This window comes from Leopardus geoffroyi, chromosome B2 (assembly GCF_018350155.1).
Source record: "Leopardus geoffroyi isolate Oge1 chromosome B2, O.geoffroyi_Oge1_pat1.0, whole genome shotgun sequence".
NCBI lineage: Eukaryota > Metazoa > Chordata > Mammalia > Carnivora > Felidae > Leopardus > Leopardus geoffroyi.
Window position 1 is genome coordinate 115,683,632 of NC_059332.1, and position 12,819 is coordinate 115,696,450.

The 12,819-nt window shown below is 35.1% G+C and overlaps 1 protein-coding gene across 12 annotated transcripts in view; it reads right to left on the reverse strand.

Annotated features, from left to right (window-relative positions):
- PTPRK (protein tyrosine phosphatase receptor type K) overlaps window positions 1-12,819 on the reverse strand; it is a 557,136-nt gene that overhangs the window by 221,554 nt on the left and 322,763 nt on the right. For all 12 annotated transcript variants that reach the window (XM_045499524.1, XM_045499525.1, XM_045499522.1 and 9 more), the window contains exon 7: window positions 5,102-5,395. In XM_045499524.1, the coding sequence (XP_045355480.1) occupies window positions 5,102-5,395 (294 nt within the window). The remainder of the gene's footprint in view (window positions 1-5,101; window positions 5,396-12,819) is intronic.

Sequence of the window (12,819 nt, forward strand, 5' to 3'; positions counted from 1 at the left end):
GCAATTTAAAAGAGCAATTTTAACATGCAATTGCCAAGGCATGCGATGAAGACAATTTCTGATGATGGTGTATTTTATTTCCATTTAATAAGAGAAAAAGAAACTGTATTTTCTTAGCTTCTCTACCAGATGGTATACCCAGAGGAAATTGACACACAGAAAAAACAAGCATAATTTCTTTGATTGTTCAATGGAGTTTTGAATTACTTCCCATTTAAAACAAGTTCACATTTATACCTTTTTTTTTTTAAATTCATAAAATGCCTGAAGAAGCATTATGTGAACAACAACATGGGTCAGGATGTAAGCTAACAGTGAAATAATCATACCCCTCAGGTGCACAGAGAAGCATAAGGCAGGCGTGGGTGGCTATAGTCACCAGAGGCTGTAATTATCACCTCTCCTAACATGAGAGACCCTGAAGCAGGTAACTGCACTTACCAAATGATTTAAATGCACTTTAGGAAGAAAACAAAAAACAGCTTTGGCAACTAGGCAGGACATATTCAGAAAAGGAAAAATTAAAACATCGTTTTACACTTCTTTAACTGCTTAAAACATTTAAAACGCAACATAAATTTCAGTGTTAAGCACACTCATCAAGTGTGCTTTCAATAAAAGTGAAGTTGCAAACATTAAGCCATGCTTCTCAGGGAGTAAATTAGCCATGCATATACTATTTTTAAAAATCTACATCCCTTTCAGATTTTACCTGTTAGACTTTCATGCCATAATCCTCTGAAAGGGGAAAGAAATCACCCATACTAAGAGAAAGGGAAAGGAATTCAGGCTTTTCAAGCACCAGAAAATGTGTTTTGAGTCCGAGGTGCCCAGCTGTCTGACACTGGACCAGTCATTGTTTTGTTTTCTTTTTCCTGAGTCTTAGATTCACCAGCTAAAAACTTGGGAAAATAATGTATCTAACTCACAAGTCTGAAAATAAAGTATCATGATACAGTCACTCTGTATGCTGATTATAAAGCAATAATAACCAATATTTAACTATGAAAATCTAAATTTGCATTTTAAAATATAAAATTTACTCATTAATACACACAAATAAAACCACCTGATTAACTTGTAAAATTATTTATTGACAGATTTCTGCCAAGAAAATAAAATTTACTACTGCCAGAAATAAAATTTCAATGGCTTAAATATATTAAAATGGTATATTTAACATAGTAAATAGTAACCAATTTACTCTTTGGGTACTTAGTGGTCAAAAATTGTTCCTCTATGATACACCAAAACAAACTAAGAATTTCTTTTTTTTTTTTTTTTTTTTTTTTTAAATTTTTTTTTTTCAAAGTTTTTATTTATTTTTGGGACAGAGAGAGACAGAGCATGAACGGGGGAGGGGCAGAGAGAGAGGGAGACACAGAATCGGAAACAGGCTCCAGGCTCTGAGCCATCAGCCCAGAGCCCGACGCGGGGCTCGAACTCACGGACCGCGAGATCGTGACCTGGCTGAAGTCGGACGCTTAACCGACTGCGCCACCCAGGCGCCCCAAACTAAGAATTTCTAAGAGGCAGAAATAATCATCATTCCTTTGTTATTTGTAAGAATTTCATATGAAATTTATATCAGACACAAATAAAGAGCGGAGAAGTTTTTATACTTATTTTTAAGGCTTCCTGGTTGCCAATATGCAAGGTGTATCAAAATAGCTATATCATAGTAATTAGCATTGATTCAACCATATGATATTAACGCTGCAACTACAGTGTGGCACTCTCCCAGTCTTTACTAAAATGGGAAGTAGAATCAGTATTCAGAGCTTACACAAATTAACAGAATGAAATGGGAACGTTTCCAAAGGTTATTTTTGGAGTTTCCAAGGAATTATATCCCCGGATTATGAAAAAGTGTAGGCTTCTGAAATCATTACTAAATACCAGCTAATATCACAGTTAGCATAAGCTGTGTTCTATTTTGTGTTACAGGATACCAGGCTGAGGCCAGTGGAGGTGCTGGTTAAGGCTCAGAGATCTTAAACTTGGAGAAAGGAGTTTGGATCTTGAAGAAGAGATGTAGACAGACATCATACATTCAATGAATACTGACCCCGTATTTAGATACACAACATTTATCAATTATATCCAACTTCTGCTTTTCAGGCATTGTTTAAAAATTAACACAGTGCATATTTCCCCCCTTTTCTAATAAAAGAGCAAGATTAGTAGCCATTCCTGATAAAACAGTAACCACAGTTTCTCTCAAATCCAAATGTACTTGAAAACTAAGTGCTTTTTTAACCATAAAAATCTGCACCAAACACATCTTCTGAGGACATTAATAAATGAATAAATACATGTGACAAGGACTCAAAACATGTGAAAGATAGTTTTAAAAACAAATAAACTTTCTACAGTTGGAGGAAAAACTGTAAGTGTCAGTGAGTCTGACACCATTTTATGCCAGAGAGCCCACAAATTAAATGTTTTTCAAATAAAGAATTTGGAAAAAAGAGCAATATAATTCCAAAATGTCAAGGCATTTATAAATTTGAAAGCAGCTATGAGTGTAAGTTATTTTTACTCTATCCCCTCCCACACAGATAAGGTTATTCTCCAAATAAAATACCTCAAAGCACTTTATAGTCATATTTTTACTTATAGTAGTCAATATTCACTCTCAACATAAGCATTCAATAAGGATAAATCAAACACATTAACATGCTGTTTTCATCTACTTAATATAGCATAATTAGCTTTAAAACAATCTCATATACTTGCAGTCTCCATTGGCTCACACATCAATGACTGATTTCAAATAATTCCTGGTTAAACAAAAATCATGTTATATTAACAATATATTGTATGGTACTGCTAAATTTTAATGGTCTACTTTGATGAAAACTTTTAAAAATTAAAACAGATGAGATATTTAAAAGAAAGAAGGTTGAGCACAGAAGTCAGAAAGAAGTTATGAACAGTAGCCAAATTATGGAAAGATACCAAATGTCTATCGACCTATGAATGGATAAAAAAGATACGAGATGTATAGATAGAGATAGAGAGATATTGATATATAGATTAGATATAGATATAGATAGATATCTATCCATTATGTATATATAATGGAATATTACTCAGCCATTAAAAAGAATGAAATCTTGCCATCTATAACAACGTGGATGGAGCTACAGAGTATTATGCTAAGCGAAATAGGTCAATCAGAGAAAGACAAATACCATAGGATTTCATTCATATGTGGAATTTAGGAAACAAAACAAATGAACATGGTTGGGGGGGTGGCGGGGAAGAGAAGCAAACCAAGAAACAGACTTAACTCTAGACAACAAACTGATGGTTACTAGAGGGGAGGTAAATGCAGGGATGGGCTAAAAGGGTGATGGGGATTAAGGAGAGCACTTGTCGTGATGAATCACCAACTTCTACACTTGAAACTAATATTACGCTGTATGCTAATTAGCTGAAATTGAAATAAAAACTTGGGGGAGCAAAAAGTCAAAAATAAGACCACTAGAATAGTAAATTGCCATTCATTATTTTAATTTGTATGTACCTTATAAAGATTAAATATAGAAAGAAAGGTAATTTTACTAGAAAACATATGGAAGCAATATCCTTAGTAAAATGAACTCCATTGTCCATCTTTTTATGTTAGCATGGGTTATTTCATTTTGGAAGACAGAGTGAGCTACTTCCTTAGTGTCCGCAATGTCTCCTCTTCAAATTACTTCCCTAACTACCTGAGGTTGTAGTGTCCACTTGCCTCTCCCTCAGAAAGGCCACCTACTATAATGAGAATAATTTGCCACATGCCTAGAATGAAAAGACTGAGCTGTACAGAAAATCTAAAAAGCAAATTGTGTGATTCAGGCTGAGCCATAGAGACTTAACCAATGTCTTCTGGGTCAAGTGGTTTTTCAACCACAGAATCGATGTGCAATACAAAACTGCAAATGAGTAAACTCTGTTGTCTAAATCTCAGACTAAGAATTGAGCAGTTAAACACCCTGTTAGTGAGCATCTTTCAATATTAATATATAAAAATGTATATGTAAACATTAATATATAAAAATTGAGCTGGATTTTAAAATATTTAAAGATGGCAGTGTATCAGGTGATTTCATGGGTTTGGCTTTTGCTTTTTAGATCAGTTCTCTTGGTGAGTTGCCCCAAAATATTCTAAAATTAAAAATACTATAAATGCCAAACAGATGTTCAAGAAAACAAAAGACATTTATAGGCATTTACATTTTCATAGATCACTACAGTATTAGTTTTCAATTTTCAAAACCTAAATCATTAAATGTTCAAGATGCATAGATCCATGTGCTAACTCTGCAGGTGTTTCAACATGATGTTTGATGGATAAAAAATGTCTCTTTCAACTAAACTAAAAATTAAAGTACTTGCAATAATAAACAGTACACTAAAAACGCACTCTAATAACTTAAACTTTTCAGTGGCTTTTAATAAACAGCTAACAATTTCTCCCATCATAACAACATGGTACAATTAGAATGTATATTTATATATTGCTTTTTACTTCACTTTTCATTTTTGTGTTTTGTCCATATGCTATTATTTCCACCACTTTGTTTCAGACACGGGGAGGGCAATTACAAGCCTCTGTATATTCTACAACTGTGTGTCACGCTGAATAGAAGAATTGATCTCACCGAGACCTGGTTCAAAGTAACTTTTTAATCTATATTATCAGAAATGGCCTCTGCAATGACCATAGCAAAATTATCAAGGGAGACGATTTCTACATAGCCAAGAGGCATTCAGCATTTATTTGAATTGCAAAATCTGTCTCTCAGTAGTAACAGTGCCTGTACCTGCATCTATCAGAAATGTCAGACTGAATACAAGCAAGCTGAGCAAAATTGCCACATAAAAAAGATTATGAATTCACAATAATACTGAATAATAGTAGAGAAACACGTGGCTCTAAATCAGTCCAATTATGATATAAAGCTACTCTTTACCAAATTCATTGAACTTTTAGAACAGTGTGACTACATCATGCAGCAAATAATTAGAATGTTTAATATTGTACATATAGTATATGTCTAATGCTAGATTCCTTCACTGGGCAGACTGGCCTGCTATTCAGTCTTACCTGCACATTTGGTTCTCGTGATTAGAGGAGGTCCTGGGAGCCCTGTTCCACCTTCACCAGGTCTTGTAAGCAGAACACGGATCTCATATTCAGTATCTGGATCCAAATGCCATAATTTGTAAGTTGGAGCATTGACGGCATGCGTCTCTGTCCAGGATCCTGACGTCATTCGGTACTCCACCTCTTTCAGGATAATGGGACCATCCCCAATGATGGAGTTGGCATTCAGCTGAATCAGCAAGTATGTAGGCCCAACACCGAGCAGCTGGGGTGGAGCAATGGGTCTTGGTGGTTCTAGGAGAGATGAATGTGCAACCTAATTAGCTAAAAATCCAAAAGAATGCACTACATGGGTATGTTAATGTCTTTCAAAGCTCAATGAATAATTTACTTAGGAGTACATAACAAATACTTACGGAAAACCAGAACATGAGTGATTTGGAAACTGTACTTTTAAAGAGCAAATACTTTCACAGATGGGATATGACCCTTTTTACCACAATTTTTTTTTATTAAAAACATGTCTCCCCAGGAGATAAACTTGTACAGGCACAGTAACCAAGGGAAATAAAAGGAAAATATTTAAAGATGGATAGCTCTGATTAGCTACTGAGTACAGTTGATCTTTGACATTCTTGAGGTCCTAAGACCTCTACAAATCTTCAAATTAATGAAAACTGTTCTAACTCCTTATTTCATTCATGAAATATGGCAAAGCAGTGTTTTTGGTTTTGCTTTGCTTTTCAACCAAAGCCGAGTTCCTGCAGATGAGATAAAGAGGAAGGAACAGCAAAGCTGAAAGTAGAAGCTGATGCCAAGTGCTGACTTATTTCTACACACCCACCACAGAAGGTAAGGAATTGAAATTTACACTGAGGCCAAATCACAAGTCACTACATATCGCTAGCCTTTGGGAGTAGCATGTGATAAAGCAATGCATCATGCATTAAACTCAAATGTCAAAGGTACACTACAATTTAACTTTTTGGACAGCTAAGATATTTGCTTCAAAGAAACTTTGGGAAACATTACCGAAACGTTTGAACTTATAGAAATGATCAAAGATGAATTTGGGCTCCCTCCGTTCCTTTAACAATGATGTAGCTGATATTTGATACTGGACTTTATGAAGGACTCCACAGCTCTAACTTTGTCCATGTGGTCTCTCCACAGGGACTCCTATGTCATGAAGATGTTCTAATTAGTACATTGTGATCAGGTGGGACTTCTTTGAATCTCTTGAATACCACTTCTCAGGGAAGCCAAAAGACTTTAAAGGAAAGTGTTAATCTTAGCAAAGTGGTAACAACTGCCCAAATATTGTTTTAAAAGTGCATGTGTGTGTGTGTGTGTTTTAAGAGTTAAAGTAAATTATATGAAGGAAAACTTTTTTTTTAATTTTATTTTTAAGTAATCTCTATACCCAATGTGGGGCCAAACTCACAACCTGAAGCCAGCCAGGTGCCCTGAAGGAAAATGCTTAACTGCCACCACACAATGGTTCCTCTTCTCCCTCAGGAAGGGTGGACTGGAGAAGATGTAGATAGTAGGGACTTAAAAAGACAATTTCAAACTAGATTTTCTATTATAATGGCAACACATAACTGGAATAATACATAATGCAAAACCAAACCAAACCAAACCTCAGTTTTTACCTTCTGATGTAGGTTTAAATGAAGCAAGGGTTTTCAGCTGTAGCCCAAGATCTGCTTTTAAGCCCTAACAGTATAAAAGTATAGTTTTCACTTTATGAACCCCTGAGTTACAAACACCCCTAACATAAGGAATAGGACTAGCTGGCCTAGATCTCTATGCAAACTAAAGTCATTGTCAGTAATTTTCTTCCAAAATTCATATGACAAATGTTTACTGAATGACTAGTAATTATTAGGCTGTTCTATACACTGCTTTTTCAGATAATATGGCAAGGGAGGCACAGTAACAATAAGTCAATGAATTCGTTATTTTAAAATGAGTGTGATGTAGAAAACAAACAGATACATAGTGTGATAATGTTGTGTTGTAAGAGAGGGCAGCTACACTTGTGGTAAGCATAGCAGAAGACATAGTATAGACTTGTTGAATCACTACATCGTACACCTGAAACTAAGGTCCTATTGTGTGTCAGCTATACTCAGATAAAATTTAAAAGCAAAAAAAATAATAACATGGGGTGGAGATGTCTACAGAGTAACACCAACTTCCTTTTTTTCTGTCCCATATCACTTGGAGCATATGAAGTTGGTCCCATCAGTACCATGGCTCTTTATGGCAATAGCTTTCAAACTAGTAGAAACGCATGAGCTGTGTTTCACTATGCTCATGTTTCGAGTGAAAATAAAACGAAATTAAATAAGATAATGTATGTGGTACATAAACTTCACATGTAGAATTATTTCTATTTCCAGGAGAAAGTAGTTCTTAACACCATCTGTTCTTCATGGTTTAAAAATTGCTCCCACAATATAGAGTCAAAATTGGGTAGAGGGCGAACTCTTCCAATGTTCACAACCGACTTCCCTCAAGAAGTCACTCATAAAATAAAAAGTTTAAATAAAACCAAAATAGTTCAGGATTCTCATTTATCTGCTAAAGAAAGAGCTAGACATTTCATATCATAAACTTTTACCAACTAAATGACTTTTACATTTTGAGTTTACAGAAGTCTTAGTAGACAGAGAGAAAGATAAAGTTGACATATTTTCTAAACCTTAAACTGAAATGAAACTGAATAGAGAAATGAGCATAATAGAAGAAATGCAAATATCTTCGCAGACTATCTAAATGTTGCACACATTTTAAGAAGCAGTCTGTATTTTTGCGAATAAACTGAGTTGCCTCACATGTGCAAGGTTTATTTTCACTCCAGATGGCTCGTATACTGACTAATTTAAGTTAAGTAGTAAATGCAGCTAAATTCACAGCTTACTGGGGGTCTAACCCGAACCGTCAATGCTTCACTCACATCACAGCTGAAAAACAACCTGAAGAGGTCTCATATTAACATGATGGAGCGATTTGTCAAATGAATTATGAATAACAAACCTTGGTTAATCTCTCAATTTATAAATATTCTGAAACCTGAACTAATAAGTGTATACTGAATGATAAATCTCACCCTGCAAAACCCTGCACATCACTGCTGTGGAAAATAAGAAGCAAACAAAGGAGGAGAGCAGAAGGGAGAGAAGAAGAGAGAAAAAGCTAAAACATGTTATTAGAAACAAGTGAAAAAATAAAGCATGATATTTCTTCTATCATTTCTATCTTTAACCAAATGACATGTAAAAGAAAATGAAATTTCAGGGCACCTGGGTGGCTCAGTCGGTTGCACATCTGACTCTTCAGCTCAGGTCATGATCTCACGGTTTGTGAGTTCAAGTCCCGCAACAGACTCCACACTGACAGTGCAGAGCCTGCTTGGGATTTTCTCTCTCTCTGTCCCCACTCCCCCCACTTACTCTCACTCTCTCTCTGTCTCAAATAAATAAATAAACTTAAAAAAAGAAGTTACTTAAAAAATTAAAATAATAATAATAAAGAAAATGAAATTTGACATCTGGACATTCTAGTTTCACAAAATGTACACATGAATAGCTGGGTCAGTGTGAATATGTTATTTAACTTCTTGACATTACAATATCTTCATTGGTAAACTAGGGATTATTATTATAAGGGTTTTTAAAGACTTTACGTTTCTAAACCTGTCAACAAGCCCCATATTTGCTGCTATTTTTCTTCGTTTTGCCAGAGAGCATATAAATTTAAAACCAAAAATTAATATTCATAACTAGTGTTTTGTGTACATGAAGAAATGAGTTTGATATAATCAGGTGCTTAGCCTGAAGAAGGGTAATAAATCACTCTGATCAGTTTTACACTTCACTTGCTATGGTCAAGCAAAAAGGTTCAGTCCAGTCATCAAAGCAGTTGCTCATTTGGGAACTGTGACAATGCTCAGAGAGGCTTAGAAGCATATACATTGATTAACAGCACGACTAGAACTGAAATCTAGCATTAATGAGGCTAATATACCACTACATATTAAATTTTTTATGTTGGAAGTAAAAAGTAGCCTCATATTAGCATATGTATTTTGTTGTTAGGCCCTTGAGAACAGGAAGGCTTATTTATAAAATCTCTATTCATTTCAATAAATTATGCATGAATTTTAATCAGCTAGCAAATGAACAAGTAATTGTTCTGCAGCAATATTAATATTCTTCATAACTTAATACACTATCAGATCCAGAGGTGTGGTGCAAATAAATCCCAATTGTACACTAGGTATCAACTGAAGCATGCAATCCCCAAAATACAGGATAAACTTTGCCAATGTAACAATTAACTTCCAATTAATGACTTACATTCATTATTCTAGACCTAAACCTATTATACAATCATAATTGTACATTCAAATTGCTTTATTTATTTCAGATAATTTCAAAAACTGTCTCAAAATCAAGATAAGTCATTATGAGACTATATCCTCATCCAATTATTCCTATTACAATGCTATTTTACAAACACATGTGTCACTTACTAACATTCGGGTAATTAATAAAATGCAGAATCAGAAATAGAAGCCACAAAGCCAGAAAAAAAGTCAGCGAAGTAAACATCAAGGCAAATGACACTTCGATAGTCATCCATCCAAATAAGCAAATCAAATTATCTCTCAATCCTAACATCTTCCAAACTGTTTTATTTATTGCCAAAGAAGCCTTGACTAAAAAGTATCACAAGATTAGTCCTGTCACTTAAAAGCGGACAATGGCACTACACTTGTCCTCTATGGCTGTTCTAACAAATTACCACTACCTTCATGGCTTAAAACAACAGAAATGTATTCTCTCATGGTTCTGGACTCCAGATACTCAAAATCAGTATACCTGGGTCGAAGTCAAGGTGGCACCAGGCCAGACTTCCTCCAAGTGACTAGGAAAGAATCGGTTCCTTTCCTTTTCCAACATCTGCTGGCTGTTGGTATTCATTCCTTGGCTTGTGGCCACATCACTCCAATCTCTCACTTGTTACAGTGCCTTCTCCTCTTCTCCCTGTTGTCAAATCTTCCTCTACCTCCTACTTAAATTAAGGACACTTGTGACTGCATTTAGGATCCACAATGATAATCCAAGATCTCCCTACATCAAGACCCCTAACTTAGTCATATCCTCAAAGGCCATTTTCCAGATAAGGAAATAGTCATGGGTTCCAAGGATTAGGACCTGCTATCTTTAGGAGCACTTTTCACCCTACCACAGATGTGTACTACAATCTCATCCTTCTTCCTGGGAAATATCTTAGCTCTACCTTTTCTCCATTTGTTAAGAAGCCTGTGAGCAGAAAATACTTGTAGGAAAGTTTTATAGTTAGGTTCAGAGCAGTGGAAAATATAAATAACAAATAATTTATCTATAGTGCCTTTTTTTGCTATTTATATTTTTAAGGGAATAAAAAATAAAGATGAACATTATTACTTCAAGTGGCTATAGGAGTCAATGTTCCCTCACCATATCTAAATTCCTGTAAAAATCAATATTCAACTGTTAGCCTGGGAGATATTTATTTACTATCATTTATTCTCTGAAGTGAATGGATCACTTCAAAATCAATGTTATTCTATTTCTTTATCATTCCCCTCTTCAAAATTCTGATCCAGTTCCAGTTAAAAAAGAAAATTCAGGGGCGCCTGGGTGGCTCAGTCGGTTAAGCGTCCGACTTGGCTCAGGTCACGATCTCACGGTCCATGAGTTCGAGCCCCACGTCCGGCTCTGGGCTGATGGCTCAGAGCCTGGAGCCTGCTTCCCATTCTGTGTTTCCCTCTCTCTCTGCCCCTCCCCCGTTCATGTTCTGTCTCTCTCTGTCTCAAAAATAAACGTTAAAAAAAATTAAAATTAAAAAAGAAAATTCACTAGTTCATGCTTCATGTTGTTTAATTTTTCTTTCTCATCACCTATCAAATGCTGAAGTAAAGGGGGACAGACAGTAGAAATTGTGAACAGGAAGTGTGAGAGCAGGAAGAATGATATCAATGCAAGAAATAATTCAAGCATTTATTTATCAGCTACCCTATAATAATTTCAAATGAGTTTAAATTATGTCCCCCAAAAGATAACAATATAATTTAATGGTACTTGAGGGCTTCAAGAAATCTGAAAGAGTAGCACTGATGAATAAGATGCCTTTCTTCCCATAAGAAATGAAAAGCAAGGTATAGAAAATTAGAAGCATTTTCTTTGGGCATTCAATATCACACAGATAACATAATTTGGTTAATTTTTCCTTAGATGTTGACATGAAGTACACATTTGAAAATTTTCAGATTTATGTAGCAAGGTTTCTCCTGCATTCACATTTTATGAACTGTCATGCAGATATATTTATGAAAAGAGCGATAGTTCTTCTATAATTTTCACTCTGTGACTTCTTTGACACTTCAGATTTCCAGTCGTAATAAATTCCTTAAGCAGCCAAATACCTCTCCATTCACTCTTCCGGCTACTATCTCAAATTTTTTGCTCATATCAATGACGCAATTAGCAAATTCTATAAATTATCTCTCAGATAAATTGCTGTTTCAATTATGTTTACAATTTGTGCATTAATGGATTTTTAAGCAAAATAACTTTAAAATTTAATATATTGAAATCCTTTTTTTTTTAAATTCAACAATCGAATTGAGAGACATTTTTTTCAAATCCTATCATTCAGGTGGCTCCGAAACGTGACCTGGTCAAATAAAGTTAATACTAAAACATCACAAAGTTGGCATATTGTTAAGCCTGAGGCTTCTATGCCAGCACCTAGACCAAGCATCAGTCAAAAGGAGCTAGTGCCATCCCTTATCATCTCCATGAAAATTAGACGAGTGTTAGCATGTAGTTATGGTAGACTACCGAAAGCGTGTACGATGGCCACTGCCCCCACTTACGAAAAACTTCTGAGAACCATGAAATAAATACACATGATTTCTGTTAAGTATGTAGAAATACTTTAAATAAAGTGACAAAATTTTCAACTGAATAGCAAAACTCTGCTTTAGTGATATATGTTTGTTTATACTATGTATTTTTTGTCACTAATAATTCTGTAGAGCTAAACAAGAGTTTCTTCCTCTCCTCCCAGTGCCTCTTCCCTATGGGTAGTTGTTCAAATGACTGAAGAGTGTTAATGGCTTTGAGTGGGCTGAAAGTGACTTAAGATCAAGAAATGCACAGGGTAGCCTCACAAAATGAAGAACTCTCCAGTCCAAAACACCAATAGCCTCTTCTGGAGAAACACTACAACAATGTTAAAAATCACTTCACTTCAGCACTCCATGGCTTACACTTACCTAAAATTACATCGCTTACATTTCCATTTCTCAAAAGAGCAGTGGAGCAGAATTTTGAAGAAGAGGTTGCAAACACTGAATAGGTGATCATGGATTCACACAGGCTTGACCGCGGTTAATGACGCATAGTTAAATGGCATTTGAGTATACAGCTTGCTTATAGGCAAGCGAACTGATCATGTTTTTGGAAAATAATCTACCAATATAATATCAAGGAATAAAAATGTGTTTAAAGAGTAAAGTAATTTCACTTCTGGTATTTTAGTGTAAGGGGATAATTTAAATCTTTGTTTAGAAGAGCAAAAAAGGAAACAATCAAAATAGTCAACAAGAGGAACACAGAGACACAATTTATGGTCGATCAGTTCAACAGAATTTCACA